A 24,024-nucleotide genomic window follows, 5' to 3' on the forward strand; every position below is an offset into this window, starting at 1 on the left:
TACTGTTGTTCTTGTGCTAAGAGCTCTAAAGCTCACGTGCAGACTCATGAACGCGCACGGGAGAATAATGGTCAGTGAACATTTTTACTAAATAATATATTAGATTTCTGTTTGTTTCACACCAAACCTTATCGTATGCTTTCATAAAAATCATGAATCTCATGGAATAATTTATCAGACTTCTGACTTATACTTTTGTGTCCTTTCAAAGTTTGAAGAAATGGTCACCATTAACTGCCATTGTTTGACATAACTGAGAACAACATTTTTTTTCACAATTCCTCTCTTCATGTTAAGAAAAAGATGGAAAGTCATATGTGGTTTTAACAACACAGGGGTGAGTAAACAATTGCTGAATTTTCATTTTGGGGTGAACTAATCCTTTAATACAAGTGCTCAGTCTCGAGCTAATTAGTAGGGATGGGTGGATCGATATTAAAGTATCAATACTTCCGATACTGGTGTTGTATCAAAAATATCGATCCTCACACAAAAATATTAATTCTAACATTTTTTTATTTTTTAAACTAGGCATATTATCATTTGGTTACCATAAACATGAACAATAATCATTAGCTTGAAATAGAAATAAAAATGATAAGGCCATATTAGCAAATACTTGTGTAGGATGGGAACTATTTCTTCCTCCGCTCATCTTAACAAGCATCTGAAAAACACAAGCAGACAAGCACTTGTGACATGGCAAGGCTCATTCAAACAAGAGGAATCATGCCTTGTAGAGGTAATGATAGAAAATCAGAGAAACAGCGTCTGGAGTAAATTCACACTAAAATAACAACATATCTAAAGATGACATTTCTTATAATGTCACCTTTAGATATGTCATATTCTTAATAATAATTGTGTGGTAATTTTGTGGTAACTATGGTTTAACTAAATACCATAGTTAAACTATAGTTACTGTAGTGAAACCATGGTTAATTTTTGTAAAGATAAACAAATCAGAAGTCTAATAATTTTCTATTTAGGCTCACACATTTGGTCCCCACAATGTAGTATAAACATGTACACTCACACACGCGCGCGCAAAAAATACACAAACTGGCAGTCCTGCCCCAAACTCAAGCCACTGGTTGAGTCAATGTTGCTATGTCAGCCCACTGAGACATATGTTCATCAAACAAACAAATGCAGTGGGGCATCAGAAAATGTGGGGCTTTACAATTTATTGATCAGGACAATTGTCTCAGTGTTTCCAAAAACTTACTTGTAAGATAAAAAATCTTGTTCCAACCATTTTATTTCCTGTGCACAGCAGACTTTCTTATTAGTTAGAAATTCTTTACATTAATTCCATACAAAATACATTCAGAAAGACACCTTATTTTTTTTCCTTTTTCAAACAGAAAGCATGTGATGTTCAAATTTAAAAGCCTTTTCAAAAATAGAGGTGATATTTTTTCTATATTTTAAAGTCATGTAGTTCTCCTTTTGAGCATTGTGAAAATATATATATGTGTACCTGGTGTCAAAGCGAGAGTGAGACAGAGACCCATTTGCAGAAGAACAGTTCAAAAGATTTATTAACAACAAATGTCAACATAAACTGTGCTGGTGAAGTATTAGAATTCCAGCAGCGGATACAGTGGCAGGAGGCAAGGAACAAGTCTGTGTGTGAGTAGTGGGTGTATGCATTGTGGAAGTCAGGAGCAGATCCGTAGGAAGAGTCCACTGAAGTGTGGTGTGGTGCAGAGAACAAAGCCCGGACGAAGGAGGGCAGTCGTATTCCCGACACTCGGGCAAAGACAAGGAATCTTGGACTGGCAATTTGTGGGTGGCGAGGACAGGCGTACAGCAAACTGAAAGGTAATGACACTTCCTGACATGCGGGCAGATACAGGTAACCAACAGATAGATGAGACAGCACCAACTAGACAAAGAGAGCAAAGTTAGCTGCTTGACACAGGGGGGTGGTGGGATGCAAATTGTAATGAAAAACCGGTTTTAATTTAGAGATGTGAAAAACAGGGTGAATACATTTGAGGTGAGGTGGTAATTTGAGGCAGACCGCCATCGGACTAATGACCTTGGTGATAGGTAATGGCCCGATAAACTTGGGACTCAGCTTACGTGAGGGCAGTCGGAGCGAACTTGGAGGACAACCAAACCTTCTGCCTGCACACGTAAGCTGGGGGCTTAGACTGGTGTCGGTCCGCTGACCTCTTGACGATAGCACCAGTCCATAAGAGGGCTTCTCTGGTGGCTTTCCAGGTGCATTGGCACCTCTGCAAAAAATGTGTGTATGGACGGGACCAGAACATTGGGCTCTTGAGCGGGAACAGAGGGGGCTGGTAGCCAAGGCTACACTGGAAGGGCAATAACCCTGTAGATGACGACGGCAAGGAGTTGTGAGCGTACTCGACCCAGAATAAATTATTGCTCCACGAAGATGGGTTATGGGAGGCCATACGGTACAGGGTCTTTTCCAGTTCCTGATTAGTTCACTCCGCCTGTCCATTTGTCTGGGGGTGGAACCCAGAGGACAAACTCACTGTAGCACCCAGCTGTCGACTGAACTCTGCCCAAAAATGTGACACAAACTGGGGGCCTCTCTCAGAAACCACTTCGACCGGGAGGCCATGAATGCGGAAGACGTGGTTTATGACTGCTACCGCTGTCTCCCTCACTGAGGGGAATCTGGGGAGGGGAATGAAATAAGCAGCCTTCGAGAACCAGTCCACTACATTCAAAATTACTGTGTTGCCATGGGAAGGGGGGAGGCCAGTTACAAAATCCATGACTATGTGTGACCTGGGTCTCGAAGGGACAGACAGTGGTTGGAGAGGCCGGCCGGGGGGTTACAGGAGGTCTTATTTGTTGCACAAATGGGGCAAGTGGCAATGAACTGGCATCCATCCTACGCAAGCAATGGCCACCAGAAACGCTGTCTAATGAGCGCCTGGGTGCGGGTAGTCCCTGGGTGGCAAGCGACATTGGACAAGTGACCCCAATGTAGGACATGCGTCCAAATTGACCACCGAACAACCTGCCCGCTGGGCATGTGGTGGTGGGGCACAGTGTTTCGTAGCACACCACGGACTTTAGCCTCCACCTCCCAGGATACCATGCCCACCACTCGAGAGGCGAGTAGGATGGTATCCGGTGGGATGGTGGAGGTCACGATTTTGAAACAGAGACATTTTTAGAGCCCGGGCGATACAAAAGTGTGAAATTAAACCGAGTGAAAAATAATTCCCAGCGAGCCTGTCTAGAGTTGATTTGTTTTATGCTACGGATGTACTCTAGGTTCTTATGGTCAGTCCAGACCACGAAAGGTATCCCTGAACCCTCTAACCAATGACGCCACATGCCAAGGCCAACCGGACAGCAAGCAATTCTTGGTTACCGACGTTGTAGTTACGTTCAGCAGGTGATCAGCGGTGCGAAAAAGTGCACACGGACCTTTCCATCCGAGGGAGAGCGCTGCGAAAGGACCACTTCAACAACAAACTTGGACACATCCACCTTCACCACAAACCGACTAGCAGGGTCGAGAGTTATCAAAATAGGTGCAGCAGAGAACCACTCCTTTAGCTTGGAAAACCTGGCTTCAGCCCACGTAGACTAGCAAAAGTCAGTGCGGGTTAAGGTGAAATCTATCAAAGACACGCAGAGTTGGCTGTAGTTTCTAATGAACCTCCGATAAAATTAGCCCCAGAAACCTCTGCAATGCCTTGCAAGAATCTGGGATTGGCTAATCAGAGATGGTTTTGACTTTAGCAGGGTCCATACGCACTCCCTTGGAAGAAACGATGAACCCCAGGAACGGAACCGACTGTGCATGAAAAGCGCACTTCTCCACCATGACAAACAGCTGATTCTGTAGCAGTCGCTGAAGCACCTGCCTGACGTGCTGTACATGGTCCTGGATATTCTGGGAGAAGATCAGAATATTATAAAAATAAACAGAAAACGATCAACCATGTCTCTAAACACATCATTTACGAGCCCCTGGAAGATGGCAGGGGCTGTGACCAATCCGAAAGGCATTACCAAATATTCGAAGTGCCCCCTGAGTGTTAAAGGCCGTCTTCCACTCATCCCCCTTCCTGATTTGGACCAGGTGATAAGAGTTGCGTAGGTCCAACTTCGTAAAGATGGATGCCCCCTGCAAGAGTTCGAAGGCTGAGGACATCAACGGCAAAGGATAAAAAAAATTTCACCATGATGTCATTCAGCCCTCGATAATATTTGCAGGGTCTAAGTGAGCCATCCTTCTTCTCCACAAAGAAGAATGCCGCTCCTGCGGGCAATGAGGAAGAGGGGATGAGACTGGCTGCCGGAGAATCATTGATATAGCTGTTCATGGCCTTCCACTCGGGAGCTGAGAGCGAATTCAGCTGTCTCCAAGGAGGAGAGGTGCCAGAAAGCAGTTCAATGGCACAGTCGTACGGGCGATGAGGAGGGAGGGTCGCGGCGCGGGACTGGCTGAACACTGCCCTCAAGTCATGGTACGTCAACGGCACTCCGGACAAATCCGCCAGCTCATCCTGCAACGAAACACAAGACTGGACAGGGGAGACAGCAGAATTAAGACAATAAGAGCTCCAAGCAAGAAGAGTGTTGGTTGTCCAATCTATGTGTGGGTTGTGCGTTACCAACCATGGATGCCCCAACACTACCAGGGTCGATGGGGATCGGATAAGATAAAAGGACTGTTGTTCTGAGTGATTACCAGAGATGAGGGTGACTGGCTTGGTAGACTGGGTGATGACTGACAGGAGCGTGCCACTGAGGGTGTGGGCGGTGATGGGTTCATCCAACTGGACCCTAGGAAGCCGCCATTTAGAGGCCAACTCGATGTAAATGAAGTTTCCTTCCAGAGCCGAAACCGTGTGACTGGCTAAGCCATACTGCAGCCAGGCCGGGAGAAGATTACGAAGTCCGGGGGCTTTTTTCAAAGGTGTTGGGCTCGCCAGTAACCCCCTTCCTACTGATGAGTGGTGTCTTTTAACCAGGCAGGAAGAAGAGAAATGGCCCGACCGGGCACAAGCAAAGCATAGTCCCTTAACTAGGCATTGCTGCTTCTCCATACGTGACATCAGGGTTCTCCCGAATTGCATGGGCTCAGTGTTGGGGTGAGATACAGGTGACCTGGTCGAAATAGTGGGTCAGAGGGAATAGTCAGCTGCTCGAGAGGGTGAAGAGTGGTGTCAACGTTGATTACGGCATAGAGTCAGGCGTTGATCGACTCGGATAGCCAGGTCCACCAAGTTATCAAAACGAGTGGGGAGATCCAAAGGATAATTCTCATCCTGGACATCCGGAAAGCCCAAGCAAGAACAGGTCACACAAGCGGTCAGGGTGCGAAACTCAATCACATAGTCAGTGACTCACCGATCTACATGGGACAGTCTGGATAACACCCGGTGAAGTTCAGATGGAGAAAGCTTCATACGTGGCTCAGCACAGATGTCTGTTGTTCCAAATGGCAGTTCCCCATTCACCAGCCCTTCTGGAGAGGAGCAAGATAACATCCTTCATCGTGTCACCTGAGAACGGAGCTGGAGGGAGGATGTGAGCCTCTGGGCGCCAAGGGCCATGGTGAACCGTCGAAGCTGATGGGGGTGTTTCAGGAGAGGGACCGGGATCAGGAGAAGGGCAGAGCTGTTGGACCACCGCGGTGAGTTCAGCAATATCCAATGCCCGATTAGAAGTGGAGATTTGGTCTTGTTGATGCCCTAGCAGCGCTCCTTGCTGCGAGAGGGTAGAGCGAATAGTAGATTCCTCTGCTGGGTCCATGCTTGGCTAGATTATTCTCTCAAAGTGAGTGTGACAGAGACCCAACTGCAGAAGAACATTTCAAAGGATTTATTTACAACAAATGTCAACATAAACTGTGCTGGCGAAGTATTAGAATCCCAGCAGTGGCAGGAGACGAGGAACAAGTCTGTGTGCACATAGTGGGCGCGCAGAGGGCAAAGGAGGAGTGTGTTCATAAACAGGTGTATGCGTTGTGGAAGTCAGGAGCAGATCCATAGGAAGAGTCCATTGAAGCATGGTGTGGTACAGAGAACAAAGCCCGGATGAAGGAGGGCAGTCGTTTTCCTGATACGCAGGCAAAGACGAGGAATCCTCCACTGGTGATTTGTGGGCGGCAAGGACAGGCGTACAGCAAACTGGAAGGTAACCACACTTCCCGACACACAGGCAAAGACAGGCAACCAACAGATACATGAGACAGCACCAACTAGACAAAGAGAGCAAGGTTAGCCACTTGACAGCACAAGCAATAATCTAGTGAAGACAGTTAGGGCATACAAGTATTAATAGGGAGTGCAATCAGTGTGAAACAGGTGTAGCTAGCATGTTAATCAGCAGCATGATCAGCACTTCCCTGGGAGTGATCACTGTTCCCATGGAAACACTGATCATGTGTGCCGGCTCCGCCTGCGAGACATGAGGGAGAGAGAAAAACAAAACAACATAATAAACCAGTGAACTCACCGGAGCCGTGACAACTGTTTGATGTTTAGAATCTCTGAGTTTCTTTTGCATGTTGCTTCATACTTGGTTTCACCCCTTATTTCTTGATTATTTTCTAATTTATAGAATATAGTGTTGACTTGGAGTTTTGAATAAATAAAAAAACCTTTGCAATTAAAACTCTAAAAACAAAAAGAACAAATCTGAACATTTTTACAGGGAACAAGTTTATAATAGCACCCAAAACGTGATACACAGTATATTGATATTTGGGTAGGAATATTTTGACTGTGTTTACAGATGTTGTCAAGGGAAATGGAAAGTACAAATTAATTCAGGGCAGCACTGCAACCGCTCTCCTAATCTAAATTGGGACACAAATTGGTGGAGAAGGGGTTTTTGCTTAATTGATACAGTAACTATATTGTGAAAGAATAAAGGCGGTAGAACTCTAAAAGGGCCAGTCATTATGCCATTTCAAGCAATTTACAAGAAGCCCCCAACCTCTTTATGAACAGAGGAGTTTTTGAATTGCCCACTGCAAATATTTACTAAACCTCACTGAAAAAAATAAAAATGTAAAAGGTAATTAATTTTAATGAAGAAGCAGAAACAAAAGAACTTTGTTGCTTTCTTCTAAATCATGAGTCCAATGAGGAATTATTATCTGGTCCCTGCCTTTAGTAATTTGCAGGCAAGTGACAAATAAAATGTCATGTTTATGAGTTCGCCATGCATTTGTCTAATACTGGTGGCATACCTTGGTTGTAATAAAGGTTGAAGCCTTTTTTGTTGTTGTCCAGAGCTATTATTTTAATCTGTTGCAAGAAGCACCAAAACATCTGAAGGCAAGGTCCAAATCTTTGTGGGGACAGGAAACTGGGGTTCAGGTGTTAAACGGATGAAATCACTGTTCATATAATTAAAATGTGACTAAAGTGCTTTAGGGTTCATGGTCTCTCGAGGTGCAGAAAAGGCCAGTAGGATAAAACAGAGGTGATGTGTGTAGGGGAAACACTTGGGTCCATCTAACAGTGGTCAGAATGTCTTGCTGATATTATAGACGAAGCTTTCATAGACAGCATAAATAGTCATTGCCTGGGATAATTAACAGAATTTGTGATCCTGACTTAAAGGGACAGTTCCCACAAACATTTTTATTCTGTCATACTTTCCTTATCTTTATGTTAATCCAAAACCTTATTACTTTAGGTTAGGTAGAATGACAGCCTCAGTCACCATTCACTTTCATTGTATGGAAAAAAGATGCAATAAATGTGAATGGTGACTGAGTTTGACAATCCCTAACATTTTTCCTTTTGTGTTCCATGGTAGAATTTTTATTTTTGGGTAAACTATCCCTTCAAGTAAGGTGGCCAGATGGTAATTACATTGAAATTAAAGGGTTCATATTGACAGCATTCTCCTTGCAGATCAATTTCAAGCTCGATTACACTTCATCTAGCACTCTGCGCATGCGCCAAGCACTAAGAAGTGTAATCGAGAGTCTGCAATGGCAAGATGTACAGTGAAATTTTTGTGTTCTTCTGTGGAATTTTGTATAAGGTCCTGTTTGCTTTTATCTATGAAATGACAATGACTGGGTACTGGAGCTTTCCAGCTCCAAAAAGGGCACAGAATACCATAAAAGCATAATAAAGAATAATGGAATTATTCTATATGGCTTGTTCGCTATATATTCCAAGTCTTCTATAGTCATCTAATAGCATTGTGTGACACGAGGGTGAGCAAATAATGACAGTTTTAATTTTTCTGTGTACTATTCCTTTAAAACAGAACACAAACAAAGGGAACAACAGTAATGTACAATTCAAAATTCTAAAAAGGGGAAAAGCTGAAAAAATATTTAAAGCGTAAAGTGTGTGTCCCTCCTATGTGTTGTGAACTAAAGCAAAGGTAAAAGATGAGTGTCATCTCGGCCTGTACTCCTCAGGTACACCAGACAGGTTTCTCTTTTTGAGTGCTGCATCCACAGTCTTAATAAGCCTATCAATGTTGCCACGCATTTCAGGCGTGTAAGGGTCATATTCTAGTTTTCTCAGCCCAGAACGTTTGAAGTTCCCATCTTTCTGTCCTTCCACACACAACAGACGGTCCTCGGAGACCTCCAGGCCCAGAAAGATGACCATGGCTTTTAACTGAGAGAAAAGGTTGCGCTTTAACTCCTCAAAGTGCACCACATGAACTTTCTTCCCGTATTTCAGCCAGTCCAGTGTGTGGGATGCCCACCATGGAGCATAGTTCTTCACAAACTCTGGCCACTCTGATTGAAAGAGAGAAAGAGAGAGAGCGTTTAAAATCAGTGTTTTATTTCTGAGACCCTAACATCACCAAACAGAATTGCAAAAATAATGACTTTTCATGTTTTCAACAGGTCAAACAGATATTCCCGTCAAAAGTCATGTCACTGGTTGAGCCTGTGTTACTGTGTTGGGCTGGGGTGCATTTCCCAAAAGCATCGTTAGACAACTATGGTCGCAAGTTCCATTGTTACCAACATAGTTCAACGATTTGGTGCTTCCCGAAACCGTAGTTCCAACGAACATTCGCCAACAGCATCACAAAGTTGTGTGGTTTGAACTACAAATTTAAAAAAAAAAAAAAAATTATTTTGCTGTATGGACATAATTTCACTTCACTGAAGCTTCTATATCTTTTATTCCATATAATGTATATCTTTTATTCTGTCAAGACATTACCATATTTACATGCATTTAAGAAAACTGCTTATTGGGGGCCTGGGTAGCTCAGCAAGTAAAGACGCTGACTACCACACCTGGAGTCGCAAGTTCGAACCCAGGGTGTGCTAAGTGACTCCAGTCAGGCTTCCTAAGCAACCAATTGGCCCCGTTGCTAAGGTGGGTAGAGTCACGTTGGGTTAACCTCCTCGTGGTCGCTATAATGTGGTTCTCTCAGTGGGGCGTGTGGTGAGTTGTGCGTGGATGCCACGGAGAACAGCGTGAAGCCTCCACATGCCCTAGGTCTCCGCAGTAGCGCGCTCAACTAGCCACATGATAAGATGTGCGGATTGACTGTCTCAGATGTATGTGCTCAAGTGCATCAGGGAACCCTGAAGTTTGATGTAGAAGGAAACTCCACTATTGCAGCATATGTATCTACACAGTGCATGCAGCTTTCTCACGTTAAATGGCTTTCTGGTGTATGTTTAAATGAGTTTTAATAATTTAATATTCACAGAAGTTATTGCTCCACCCCCTGCGTAATGTCATTAAAGACAGCTCTATGTTGTTGAACCAATGTGGTTCAAACGATAGATGTGTGACTTCGGGAAAAAATCATGACTAGCTAGTTAATTTTTCCAACGATGCATCGTACTACTGTATGTTACGTTGTTGTACAGGGAATGCACCCCAGGTCGGGATGCTCAAACAAACAGAGGTATGTTTTTGTAGCACCAGAGATGCAGTGTTTACACTTTTTTTTTTTGGGTGTAAAATTAAACACTTTATCTTTAACATCTTCAAAAATAAAATTTTATAGAAACATGCTTTCAAATGGTGCACAATTTACAAACCTCCCAAACACCCATATATTTCATTAAGTGCATTGCAAAACACATCTGTATGAGTTTGACAACACTTTAAAAATTTAACAAACATTTAAAAAGAAAACTGAACTGTATAACACACCAGAATGTACTTATAGCTTGTTGGCATGGCAACATGGTTTTCATAAAAAAAAAAAAAAAAAGAAGCAAATTGTCTTCAATCCAGTCATCAATATCTGATAAACCCAATCAAATATGTAACATAAACAGAAAGATATTGAAGTTCTCATTTTGAAAAAACAAATGCCAGAAATCCAGAGCATCAACTGCAGAAGAAAATAAAGAAGCAAACAAGATTCAAACATTGCTTAAAACTGGACTTCATTGGGTTAAGGACAACTTTGCACAATCTATTAACTAAACACAAAATAAATTCACAAACCTTTGATCAATGAAATGGGACATAATTTCCCTTTTATAAAATACCATGGTGTTAAGGCTTAACTGTGAAAAACTGGCTTAAGACTATATCAATTTCTCTGCATTAGTCTTATGTAGATGTCTCACACAAAGTTATGAAGGGAAAATATCTCTACAAATCCACATTAAAGGAAGTCATGGCTTTTTTTATGAGACTGATGAGTGTATACTACGGGCTGTTGTACAGCAGCTGTGATCTGCGTGAGGAAATACACTCTGCTTAACCCTCAAATTCAGTGTCATGCAGAATGGAAGGCTTTTCCAAGAAAAGAGAAACAGCCTCTAAAAGCATTAATTCAGAGTTGCAGCAAAGAAATTTGTTCTATAACACAAACACTAAATAAAAAGTTCTCAGGGATATTTATTTTCCCAAGATGATCTTAACATGGAACTTATCTGTAGATTTTACTCACAAAACTTTTTGATTTTGATTCTCTCTTCAGTGCTCAAAATTGATAGTGCCACTTATTCTGATGATCTCCGAGAAGTGGTCCATCTGTTTTCTCTTACCTTTGCCCCTCCAGTGAGCTTGGGAGGCAAATCCAATATGGCCTCCATACTTTCGGTTAAATTCAGCCATGAGGGCTTTGTAAGGGTTCCGGATCATAAGGATGCTGGCATCAAAGGCATCAATCTCCTTCTTGCCACTCTCGTGAGTCTTGATACATATTGTTCTACCACTGCGCCAGTGATCTCTCTCCCCTTTAAAACCTGCATATGCAAAGACAAACAAAGAAAGAGAAAGAAAATGAGCAAGCCAGACAGGAAAAGATGCCAATGAACAGAAAGATATTTAGCAGAAGTTAAGTTCACCTTTGTTGTACAGTGAGCCATCAAAATAGTAGCTCCCAGTGTAGTAGCCAGTAGCCAGTTCAATAAGGTGACGGGCCCAGGTATTCCCTGCTCCTGGGAAACTAGCCAGTCCCATGAGCTGCTTGGTGCGAGTGGGTAAAAAGTGCCGGTCCATGCAGCGATTATCTGTAGAGATAAAGAATGTTGTTTTTATAAGGGCACACATTGTCATATACAGTATACAGTATATACTGTAAGACACACTGTATATAAGACATTAAAGTTAAAAATACTCCAAATAGTGAAGACTGCATTCTTTGAAAAATAGGTAAAAATGTCTCTTTCCACAAACAAGAAGCACATTTTATAATATTTTGGTTGATCACAGCACACATATTTGCAACTGCTTCAGACCAAATTCTCCACTGACCACTATACAGTAGCTGCTCTTTTCTACTGTATTAATAGTTTTGTGAAACCATCTGTTAAAGGAATAGCTGACTTGATTTCAGTCTGTGTGTTACACTAAGCTATTAAAATTGCTTCAAAAGACTTGGAATATTGTGCATAAGTTTAACTCCTTTTTAATGGTGCTTTTTTGTCCTTTTTTTGGAGCTTGATTCTACCTGATCTATGCTTTTGTTCTATGGAAAACAGCAGTGTGAGCATTGTTGAAAAACATTTTTATGTTCCATGGAAAGTATATGGGTTTGGAATGACATCAGGGTGAGTAGATGATGGCAGAATATTCATTTTTAGGTGAACTTTCCCTTTAAGGTCTTTCAGAAGATCACTCTTCACACAGTGTCAACGCCCTGTAAGTAGGCACTCTATATAGCTGCAGTACAGTGCTTTTTACATGCACTGCATACATAAACAATTCCTGCTGTGTTTATAAATCTATAGTGCATTTTTAACACAGGGTAGTGAAGATCCTTGCGGTTTAGAAAAAGCAGTTCAGGGCAGTTAAAACCAGTTAATGGGTAATAAAACAAACAAACCTAAAACCCTGAACTGGTACTGTGTGAACAGAGGTTGATCTTATCTAACTTTGACGAAATGAGACTTGTTGATCTCAGAAACTGCTCTTGAGAAACTCCGATTCAATCTTTTTAGATGTTATCTTGCTTAGGTTTCAACTTTGGATTGAAGCAGTACATGATGACCATACATAATTTGAACCACAGAGTGGATGATTTTCAAAATGTCAAGAGGAAAGGAAATAAGTTTGTACTTTGATTAGGGAGTAAAAGAATGGATGTGGAGTCAAATTTCATTAAACAAATGACAACATCACATATTTGTATGAAAGAACTTCGTATCAGGCCAGGGTGCTGAGAATATATACACTCACTGAGCACTTTATTAGGAAAATTATGGTCCTAATAAAGTGGTCTTCTGCTGTTGTAGCCCATCCACCTCGTTTCGACATGTTTTGCATTCTGAGATGCTTTTCTGCTCACTACAATTGTACAGAGTGGTTATCTGAGTTTACTATAAATTTTCCTCCCTTCCCAGTAGGTGGCAATATGCACAAAGAATGTGAATCAACAAAAACAAAAGAAGAAAGTGAAAGTAAAAGTGGAGATTTACAGTAAAAAAAGGACTTAAATATTGATCTGTTTCTTACCCACACCTATCATAATTGCTTCTGAAGAAATGGATTTAACCACTGGAGTCTTATGGATTACTTTTATTCTGCCTTTATTTGCTTTTTGGACCTTCAAATTTTTGGCCACCATTCACTTGCATTGTATGGACCTACAGAGCTTAGATATTTTTCTGAAAAACTTTGTGTTCAGCAGAAGAAAGAAAGTCATACACATCTGGGATGGCATGACTGGGAGTAAATGATAACAGAATTTTTATTTTTGGATGAACTATCCCTTTAATGCACTATTGAAAACTTTTGCATTTCAAATGCATAATATGTTTTCCACTTAATGACAAACTTACATGAGAGAACATCATCTCTCACCACAGCTGAACCCAAAACAAACTGTGAAGAAGTCTGAGGAAGTGCAGAGGAAGTGTGAATCTAGTAGATGAGGGGCTTGATCTCTAAAATAAACATCAACGGATATGCGACCACAAGTGTTCATGAAGAGAGAATGTGCTAAAACGTCGAAGCTGCACAGAGTGATTTTTTGTGTGTGTGTGTGTGTGTGTGCTTCTACAGTGATCTGAACTGTAAATAAGAACAGCTATCGCAAATGTATTATTTTATATATTTTACTTAAGCTTAATTTGTGGCTATTCTTGCTACAGTAGTTTTAATCAAGTTACCGTTACATTGTTAACTCTGAAGTTGTCATTAATAAAAACGAAGTGGTCCTAATTAAACATTTCTTGAAATGTCATGTTATGGAACTCAAATATCTATGTTTCTTAAACCTCAAAATCCATAAAATTAAGATTTTTAACAGGGTATGACAGGGCTAAAGGCTCCTTTGATTTTATTTTCTCCTAAAACACTAAATAGCAACAAAAACTACCACAGCACTTTCCTAAACACCTGTTTGACACTATGCACTGCAAAATATTCCTGATCCATGAGATCTTTGCGTGTGGTGTCTAAAGGTTGATTTAGAAGAAATTGTATTAAATTTTTTATGTTTTTTTAAAATGATGCAAATTTATGTAGCTAATGAACATTCCTGAAATTATCACATTTATTTTTTGACAAAATACTTACATTTTCAGTTTTGTTCAAGGTCATTAAATCAAAAGTTTTTAAATAACTGTCCAATAAGTGAAAGAATGGTATTTAGCGTAAAAAGCCCCACTGTTGCAGGGGTTAAAGGCCCTTATTAAACATAGTTTTCTTAAGTGGGTTGAATAGATTTGTTCAGAAAAATGTTCAAAGTGGGCTCACATTGACTCATCCAATCACAATAGAGATTAATTTGTTTACAGAATACTTGAGATGTTATAAAATGCCAAATGTGATTGAAATTTATAGGAAATCATGCACCATTTTCTGAGGTAGTTATTTTGAATAAGCATTATCTTAATTTGTTATTCAAAAAAGCATCTTGCTGTCTCAAAAGTATTTGCACAAGTTGACTAATTTCGCACTATAACTATTGCTCCTATATCTACATGATATCACTATAGCCCACCCCCCCCCCCCCACCAGGGGCCTTTTACCCCAAGCGCGTGTGCCTTTTACTCCAAGTGTGGGGTAAAATGCTTCATCACCACCTTTTTTTAAAAACTGAATTTTAATCAAAACAACCTTCCATTATTATTTACTTCACACAAATGTTGTTGCTCCATCAATATTCAATAAAAAGAAATACTTTTTTTTAGATCTTGAGCCCCGTTGTACCCTACTAAAAACTCAAAATGATCAAGTACAAAATTAAGGCTATGGGGAATGCATGTTTGGAAATTATGGAGACCTGAAGTAGATGTTACAAGGAATTAATACAGGTTTTAGCTCTTCTGGCAGCCCGTGTGTTGGCTTAACCACAATGTTTTAGTCTAAACAAGCAAACATTACCCTGAACTTGTGTCTGGTACACAACAAAGAAGTTATTGTTCCCACAGCTCTCGAAGTCTTCTACTGTGCAGCGTTGCAGACACATTTCCTCATCCTCACGCTCATGTAGGGTAAACAGAGAAGTGGGAAATCCACAGTGACATTTTTCCCCAGCCAATGCTGCCAGAGAATATTCCTACATCAAACAGATGAAGAAATTATAAATTATATAGAGTTTAACAGACTCACACAAACCCACATGGAAAGGTACAAGACCTGAAACTATATATAAAAAAAAAGGAAGTATTGTTTTGTTTTTACAACACATGGCTGGTGAAAGGAAGTGCTTCATCCTAAGAAAGTTCAAGATGTCAAACTATAAACATTATATGAGCTTTTTTATTTTTTATTCATTATCTATGATGTTTATAAAATGTGGAACATAGCTACATAATACATTTTGGTAAATAAAATGAGTTAAAGCTGATATATGTAAATGAACCACTAGCTCCACCAAACGGAATTGCAAAAGTACACTTTGGTACACAAACTGTATTGTATTTCTGGAATGTGCCATATGCTTGAAACAAGAAATTTTGCATGCATACTCACTTTTTCTGTGCACATGTCTACACACTTGTCCACTGACATGTTTTGAATGACGGCACTAACAGGAAGTGCCAGGGTCACATTGTCAGGCCTCTTGAAACATCCCTTAAAAATGGCACTCCCATCTAAAGAGCAAAAACACACACATGCATACATACTTAAAATGTAAAAACAACAAAACAACTTAATTTAAGCAAATGTTAGAGTTGTTTGTTTATGTAGTTGCTGGTGTTCTGGATGGTTACTAGGGCTCTGTCTAATGATTGCTAGAATGTTCTGGGTGGTTGCATACTGGCCCTAGGCAAAAGAGACCAGTACCAAGTCTCTATGATATTCTGGTCCCCGGATATTTCTCGAGTCCCTCCTTCAATGTAAGTCTATGTGCTTTTTTTCACCCGTTTTATTGCCCGGCAGGCAAAAATAGTAAGTCTAATTACTTAGGAAAAGCACTCTCATGCCTTCCTCAACAACCCATTTGATTTAAGGTATCACTGTAGCACAAAGGGTGCAGGATAAACAAGTTACCCTAATAACTTTAATAACACATTAAAGGTGCTCTAAGTGATTTTAGCCGTTCTACTTCCACGAGACTGAGCCGTTGGATTAGCCACGCCCCCTCTATCTAAAACCCTGCACTCCAAAGATAACAAATTTGCTTTATTGAGACCAACATCATGCAGAAACGGTTGTTAAAAACAACAGTAGTTAAATAGCGCTCTCAACAGACAACTGTTATGAACATCATGGCTTAAAAATGGCTGCAAGTCTCAATAATTCACTGCAACTACAACACCATGAGAACGCGCAAAACGATTGAAAGGTCGAAAGCGTCATTGTCTGTGGTCCGCAGACACATTTTTGTTTGCTGTTTGCAGAGTCTAGAGCTGTCACAGAGACTGGTGAGATTTCTTATAACATTTATTTCAGTAATATCTCTCAGGGAGCAAGACATTTTTTTTGCATACCTTTCAATTAAAAAAATCGCTTACAGCACCTTTAAGCAATTTATTAGTGTTTTCTTTATCAATGTATTTCCAATAGACGAGTTTTAATTTGACTAATTTGTCCTTCACAATTTTTTTCTTTTTCTTTTATTTATTGGCTTGTTTGCCTTTATTAGACAAGAAAGTGGAGAAAGGGGCAACGGGATCGGGACATGACCCGGGCCGCATTCGAACCCAGGTCCCCTCTGCAACTGCTCTGACATCTTTTACCCATTTTAACGTCCTGGTTACTTGCATAACCTCCGTTCCCTGATGGAGGGAACGAGAAGTTGTGTCAATGTAGTGACACTAGGGGTCACTCTTGGGAGCCCAAAACACCTCTGGTCTTTGATAAAAGGCCAATGAAAATTGGCGAGTGGTATTTGCATGTCACTCCCCCGGACATACGGGTATAAAAGGAGCTGGTATGCAACCACTCATTCAGGTTTTATGCTGAGGAGCCGAGACAAGGTCCGGCCATTTCAGCCGGTAGTTCAGCGTTGTGGCAGGAGGGACACAACGTCTCGTTCCCTCCATCAGGGAACGGAGGTTACGCAAGTAACCAGGACGTTCCCTATCTGTCACTCACTCGACGTTGTGTCGATGAAGTGACACTAGGGGTTCCTATACAAAACGCCGCAACTGGCTGAACTGTGTTACGTGAACTGGCGGTGTGTGGTGGGCAGACAACTGTGTGTCTCGTAGCCAGCGCACCAGGCCGACACGTAACCTCCCCCAACATAGTTATGAGTGTCGAACAACAAGTCGACTACCCAAAAGATAGAGACAGTCTAACCCAGTTGTGGCCTCTTTTCCCCTTCTTTTTCCACTCCCTAAAAAACAAGGGGGATTATCCGACTGGGCCGCCAGATCTAGTTGGGGGGTGTCCCTCCCAAGGGGAGGACACCGCGGAGACCACGCCTCACCCAAAGAGGGGGGGGGATATTTAAGTGGAAAATACGTCACCTGGTCTTGCCGACCGTGTGGAGAAGTCTCATGGTAGATCCTACCCAACGGGGGAGGAGTTACTACAAAAATGGAGACTGTGGCAGAGGGGGCTCTGCCCAAGGAAAACGCAGTTTGCCAACAGGGAAACGAATTAGCAGAAGATATACATCGCATGGGGTTACCTTACAGGGAACCGCCACGTGCGGAGCACCTACCCCAGAACAGGGCTCTTAGTTAGCACGTGTACTGGGCAGGCAGCGAGTCTCTCCGAAAACTCGACTGCCACAGGGTTCGGAGGAAGTCAACCAGGGAACAAAGTTTGTGAACACTACTGGGAATTAATGGTGTAAGTCTTCAGCTCAGAGGAGGTGAAAGGTGCTATGTGCAAGCGATACACCCGGCCGGCTATCCCCGAGCTTATCCGCTTGTATTGCATGCCACTACCTGGGAAGAAACTGGTTCCACCCGGAGGTTGTAGAACCTTGCAAAGGTGTTGCCCAGCCCGCTGCTCTGCAAATGTCTGTTAGAGAGGCACCCCTGGCCAGGGCCCATGAAGCCGCTACACCCCTTGTAGAATGGTTTCGTAGCCTTACTGGGGGCGGCATGTCCTGGGCGAGATATGCCATAGCTATGGCGTCAATGAGCCAGTGGGCGATCCTCTGCTTGGAGACAGTGCTTCCTTTCCGCTGTGCACCAAAGCAGGCAAAGAGCTGCTCAGAGATCCTAAAGCTCAAGATGTGAGTGGCTCGCAGCGACTTGAAGTGCTGCTGACTCCAGAGGAGGAGACGGTGGGCGAGTTGTGACATACAATGAGGGCGCAGACCGCCTTGGCGGTTGACATATGCTACCGTTGCCATGTTGTCTGTCCGAACTAACACATGCTTGCCCTGGATCAACGGCCAGAACCTCCACAGGGCAACAGAATTGCCAACAACTCGAGGCAGTTGATGTGCAAACGCAGCCGCGGGCCCGTCCGTGTGCCCATTGCAAACAGCACCCCAACCCTTTTTGGAGGTGTCTGTCGTGACCACGACGCACCTGGAGACCTGCTCTAGGGGAACACCTGCCTGTAGAAATGAGAGGTCGGTCCAAGGGCTGAAGAGATGGTGACAGACCGGCGTGATGGCCACCCGATGTGTCCCGCGGCGCCATGCCCATCTTGGGACTCGAGCCTGAAGCCAGTGCTGAAGCGGTCTCATATGCATCAACCTGAGCGGGGTGGCCACCGCTGAGGATGCCATATGCCCCAGGAGCCTCTGAAAGAGTTTCAGTGGAATTGCTGTTTTCTGTTTGAACACCTTCAAACATGCCAGCACCGACTGTGCGTGCTCGTTCGTGAGGCACGCTGTCAATGAGACTGAGTCCAACTCCAAACCGAGAAAAGAGATGCTCTGAACCGGGAGGAGCTTGCTCTTTTCCCAGTTGACCCGAAGCCCTAATCGGATGAGGTGCGAGAGCACCAAGTCCCTGTGTGCACACAACATGTCCCGAGAGTGAGCTAGGATTAGCCAGTTGTTGAGATAGTTGAGAATGCGAATGCCCACTTCCCTTAACGGGGCAAGAGCTGCCTCTGTGACCTTCGTGAAGATAAGGACAGGCTGAAAGGGAGGACCTTGTACTGATACGCCTGACCCTCGAATGCAAACCGCAGGAAGGTTCTATGTCGAGGTAGAATCGAGGCGTGGAAGTACGCGTCCTTCAAGTCTACCGCCGCAAAACAATCTTGATGCCGGACGCTCGCCAGAATGCGTTTTTGCGTCAGCATCTTGAATGGGAGTCTGTGTAAAGCCCGGTTCAGTCCTCGCAGGTCCAAGATTGGCCGCGACCCACCGCCTTTTTTTGGTACGATGATGTAGGGGCTGTAAAACCCATTCTTAATCTTGGCCGGAGGGACAGGTTCTTTCGCACCCTTCCGTAGGAGGGTGGCGATCTCCGCGCACAAGGTAGCAGCGTTTTCGTCCTTCACCTAGGTGAAGTGGATACCGCTGAACCTGGGCAGACGCCTGGCGAACTGAATCGCGTAGCCGAGTCAGATGGTACGGACCAGCCATCGCGACAGATTGGAAAGCGCAAGCCATGCATCCAAGTTCCGCGTGAGGGGGACCAAAGGGACAACGTCGTCAGACGTACCGGCAGGTGGGGCCTCGCGGCGGGGCGGAGCTCGAGGTGCCACAACATGTCGTGGCCGTGCTGAGTCTAGGGACATCGAAGCACTTACCTGGCTCCTTGTGACCACCCCCGGAACAGCCTGGGACAGGGGAGGAACAGGCCTGTCCTCGCAACCCATGGAGACTGTCACATCGGGGGTGGATGTGTGCCACCGCTGGGTGCGCAGGGACGGGGAGACGGTGGTTGTGATGACGACCGTGCACGCTGGGTATGTGACCCAGGGAAGAAGGAAACCGCTTCTTTTGCTGAACTGTTGGGTACCGCAGACACTTGGGCATGTGGCGAAATTAAATGAAAAGGCAATAAAAGATTCTCCACCCGGCCCTCCACCGGGGGATGGAGTGGTCTTACTACCAGCTCCAATGCAATGGGTTTCGTCGACCCTGGGTCACCCGTCTCAGGGGCGCTTTGACGACCTTCATGGGTTCTTGGCGGCCGGCCGTGAGACGGGTGGCGTCTGCTTCCTGCGGTGGGCTCCACGCCGGGGCTGGGCCGAAGGAGCAGGCTGGGGCGGAGACGGTGCAGTCACTGCAGGGGGACGCCCTTGGCGATGAGCAGGCGGGGTGTGGGATATTGAGCCGTGCCGGGGCAGGATATGCTGGATAGCCTCCGTCTGTTGCTTCACCTCTGAGAACTGCTGGACAAAGTCCTCGACGGTGTCGCTGAATAGGCCAGCCTGGGAGATGGGGGCAGCAAGGAACCGTGTCTTGTCGGCCTCACCCATCTCGACCAGGTTGAGCCAAAGTTGGTGCTCCTGGACCACTAATGTGGACATCGTCCACCTGAGAGACAGCAACGTGACCTACGTCGCTCGGTGAGCGAGGTCGGTCGCCGAATGCAGTTCCTGCATCAGATCTGGGTCGGAACTACCCTCATGCAGTTCTTTTAGCGCCTTGGCTTGGTGGACCTGCAGGAGAGCCATGGCGTGCAGGGCAGAGGTGGCTTGTCCAGCAGCACTGTAGGCTTTGGCCGTCAGGGACGACATGAACCTACAGGGCTTGGACGGGAGCTTTGGGCGTCCGCGCCAGGTGGTGGCGCTCTGCGGGCATAGGTGCACCGCGAGCGCCTTATCCACCAGGGGAATCGCCGTATAGCCCCTGGCCACCCCGCCATCGAGGGTAGTGAGAGCGGGGGAACTGAGAAATTGGGACCGGGCAGTAAAAGGTGCCTCCCACAATTTTGTCAGGTCCTCGTGCACTTCTGGGAAAAAAGGCACTGGAGCGGGGCGTGGCTGCATTGAGTGGCCCCCGAGCCCAGGAACCAATCATCGAGCCGTGAGGGTTCAGGGGAGAGCGGAGTGTTCCACTCTAGCCCAACGCTCGTGGCCACCCGGGAAAGCATGTCCGTCATCTCTGCATCAGCCTGTGACTGGGCAATAATCCCCAAAGAGGGGAGCCCAGCTGAGGCTTCTGCGTCCGACCGGACAAGCCCACTCTCCGATGCTGCGCTCGAGAGCTCATCAGCTTCGCGGGCTCCTAACAAGAGGTCGAACTTGGCGGACTCATCCGGAAGCCCGATCGGGGCAAACGAGCGTGCTGGGGAATGGGAGGTCTTTAAAAGACATTCCGTGTGTGCCGCTCTTTCAGAGAAATATACTCTTTCAGGAAAATATACTCTCTTTTTTCTGCCGAAGTGCCCAGGGGCGTTCTCTGCAGTGCACCAGTGCAGAGGAGGGAGAAGCCACTGAAATGCTCCGTCAGATCTAGCAGAGATGAATGAACAGTCATGAGAATTCAGCTCAGTGAGCATGACCGTTCGGCTCCGAATAGAAAATCTGAATGAGTGGTTGCATACCAGCTCCTTTTATACCCGTATGTCCGGGGGAGTGGCATGCAAATACCACTCGCCAATTTTCATTGGCCTTTTATCAAAGACCAGAGGTGTTTCGGGCTCCCAAGAGTGACCCCTAGTGTCACTACATCGACACAACGTCAAGTGAGTGACAGATAGGGAACCAATTTTATGACATTTGCTAAGATGTATCTTAGGACATTATAAGAATATCTTAGGGAACAATGAAAAAAAATCAAAGATGAAGACAAATATCAAAAGGGAAAGCAAATATTTCATAATAAAGGAAAAATTGAAAGACAACCTCTGTGGCCCCAAGGATTGCCTAACTTAAGGGCGTGTCTGGGAGAACGTATCAGTATGTATGACATCAGTCCTTCTCAAGTTCACACAGGTTTTCTAGTATAGTTATCACAGGTTAAGTTCCTATGGACTTGTTCTATTGTTTCATAATTTAAAACCCAGCAAACCTTTTTTCTTGCTAGAAAAGTGTGCTTGTGCAGTCTTACAATAAAAAAAATGCCACTGGAGTCACGTGACGCCATGCGAGGTTTGGACGTGTGAATGGTAAGCTCTGCGCACTTTGCTAGTTTTAACACTATTAATGACATAAACCGGTGAGATTCGATACACTCTGTTCTGTAACTGTTCTAGGTGGATGTGGCAGCAGGGGCGTGGTCAAGCATCTCTCCGGAGAGAGAGAAAGCGGTAAGGGCGCTTATACCCGAGTTAAATTATGTCTAACACCTGTTTCAGTGAGCACGGGGAGAGCGGCATAAATAGAGCCACACCGCAGGTAGACGAGAGAGAGCCTGGGAACCAGAGACCCGAGTGCGAAGCAAAGAGTTCGTTATTACAATGTTGAGAGTTTATTTTGTGAAGTGGTTCGTGTAATTTCAGATTAGCTTAGTGAACAACTTAAAAACTCTGAGAGTGTACTTCTGCTGCAGAGAGAAAAATAAAAATCCTTACCTGAACCAGGAAAGCTGCTTCTCGCCTCCTCCTTACACTGAGAAGTGTTACAGTGGACAATATGTCAAAGAATTCAAAAACCTCGGTCTCAGACATTAAAAGACACTTTTTTACGTGCTCAAGCTGTTACCCCTGAGAAGGCCCCAAGCCCGGGAGCCGATTTGGTCAGGGAAATGAGGGAAATTCGGGAAGAAATTTTGAACATGACATGTTGGCAATGCTGACGAAGATCGTTGCTGACTTGGAAGATCTTGCTGTAATACGTTGATTGATCACTGCCATGGAAACGAAGTTCTCTGAGGTGGTTACAAGAGTGGGGGATGTCGAGAAATGGATCGATTATCTGGAGTCATCAGAGAGGGAATTAGTTACTAATCCGCTAGTGACCAAGGTGGATTTGGAGCATGTCTGGGAGAAATTGGAGGACATGGAGAACCGTAGCCGGCAGAATAACATCCGAATCGTCGGAATTCCTAAAGCCGAAGAGGGTCAGGATATGGTGAAATTCCTGGATGGGCTCTTTCCGAATCTGCTTGACATAACAGGCCATAAGCTGGAAATCGAGCGAGCTCACAGGGTTCCGGTTCGGTGATCCGCTGAGGGAGACAGGCCCCGATCAATTCTGGCCAAATTTCAGTGATCATCCGATAAAGATCTTGTGTTACGCAAGGCGAGGAGTAAATGGAGGCTTTTTTGGAAGAACCACAGCATTTTCTTTTTCCCAGACTTTGCAAATTTGACAAGAGAGAAATGTGATCAATTCAAGGAATGAATTGTTGCATCAACAGAAGTTCGCTTTTGCACTGTTGCTCCCGGCCAAACTGAGAACAGATGCTAAGGATGGCCATTCACATGTCCCCAGCAAGCGATGTCCTTCATAAAGTCAATGGAGTAAGTTATTTTGTGGTTCTCACATTGTAGCCAAATGGACCGACTTGCTAAACATTCGTTTGACTGTCAGAGAAAACTGAGTGCCTTTTTTTTTCTTCTTGTGCTGGTTCCGCCTAGCAGCTGGAGTTTGTTTTGTGGAATAACACACCTTCGGGACAGTTATGTGGATGAATCAACATATTCTTTGTGTTTATTCCACCTATTGGCTGGAGTTTGTTTTATAGATTATCTTTTGTTGTGTAACTCTGTCTCAGAAAATTTGTATAGAAACACTGGACTTGAGCAGTTCGATGGCAAAGTTGTCGCGGGGACTCTCGTAGGTGTGCATGGACTGTTTGAGTTTAGAGGGATGGACACCAGTTGGCACTGTCGTGTGTGGGTTTAATGCGCATGTTTTTCTTTTTTCTGATTGTTTGGTTCTGGGGGAAGTTCGGGGTTTGACTGTTGCACTAATGTTGGGATGTGGTCTTTATAATTTTGTTTTTGACACACAATCTATTTTTTCTCATATGTCAAAATGTCAAATGTTAATATGAGCGGATTGTCTCTCCCCACGTGGAATGTGAATGGGATGGGGCACCCCATAAAAAGAAGGAAGGTTATTTCTCTTCTTAAGCGTAAGAAATATGATATAGTATTTCTTCTAGAAATGCATCTTTCCCCGCAGGAAGCTGAAAGATTTGGGAAGATATGAGGTGGACATGTTTTCTTTAGTGCTGGCTCAAGCAAGCAGGGGAGTCATTACACTGATAAGTAAGCATCTACAATTCAAATGTCTCAAACAGATTAAAGATAAATTAGGAAGAGTCATTATTGTTTTAGCAGAAATTCAGGGGCAAAGTCTTAATTTAGGTAATATTTACACACCTAACATTGATGATCAGGGCTTTTTTTATAGATTTTGAAGGGATGTTGCAAGCCACTGGCAC

At 44.1% G+C, this 24,024-nt stretch overlaps 1 protein-coding gene across 9 annotated transcripts in view; it reads right to left on the minus strand.

Moving 5' to 3' along the window:
* Nucleotides 1-1,243: 1,243 nt before the first annotated feature.
* The window catches only part of LOC127420353 (WSC domain-containing protein 2-like), a 139,656-nt gene continuing 116,875 nt past the window's right edge, over nt 1,244-24,024 (minus strand). For all 9 annotated transcript variants that reach the window (XM_051662605.1, XM_051662615.1, XM_051662596.1 and 6 more), the window contains 5 exons: nt 15,345-15,466; nt 14,754-14,928; nt 11,270-11,434; nt 10,967-11,167; nt 1,244-8,731 (listed from right to left, as the gene is read on the minus strand). In XM_051662605.1, the coding sequence (XP_051518565.1) occupies nt 8,379-8,731; nt 10,967-11,167; nt 11,270-11,434; nt 14,754-14,928; nt 15,345-15,466 (1,016 nt within the window). In that variant the 3' untranslated portion in view covers nt 1,244-8,378. The remainder of the gene's footprint in view (nt 8,732-10,966; nt 11,168-11,269; nt 11,435-14,753; nt 14,929-15,344; nt 15,467-24,024) is intronic.

The sequence above is a fragment of the Myxocyprinus asiaticus genome, chromosome 3, assembly GCF_019703515.2.
Source record: "Myxocyprinus asiaticus isolate MX2 ecotype Aquarium Trade chromosome 3, UBuf_Myxa_2, whole genome shotgun sequence".
Classification (NCBI taxonomy): Eukaryota; Metazoa; Chordata; class Actinopteri; order Cypriniformes; family Catostomidae; genus Myxocyprinus; species Myxocyprinus asiaticus.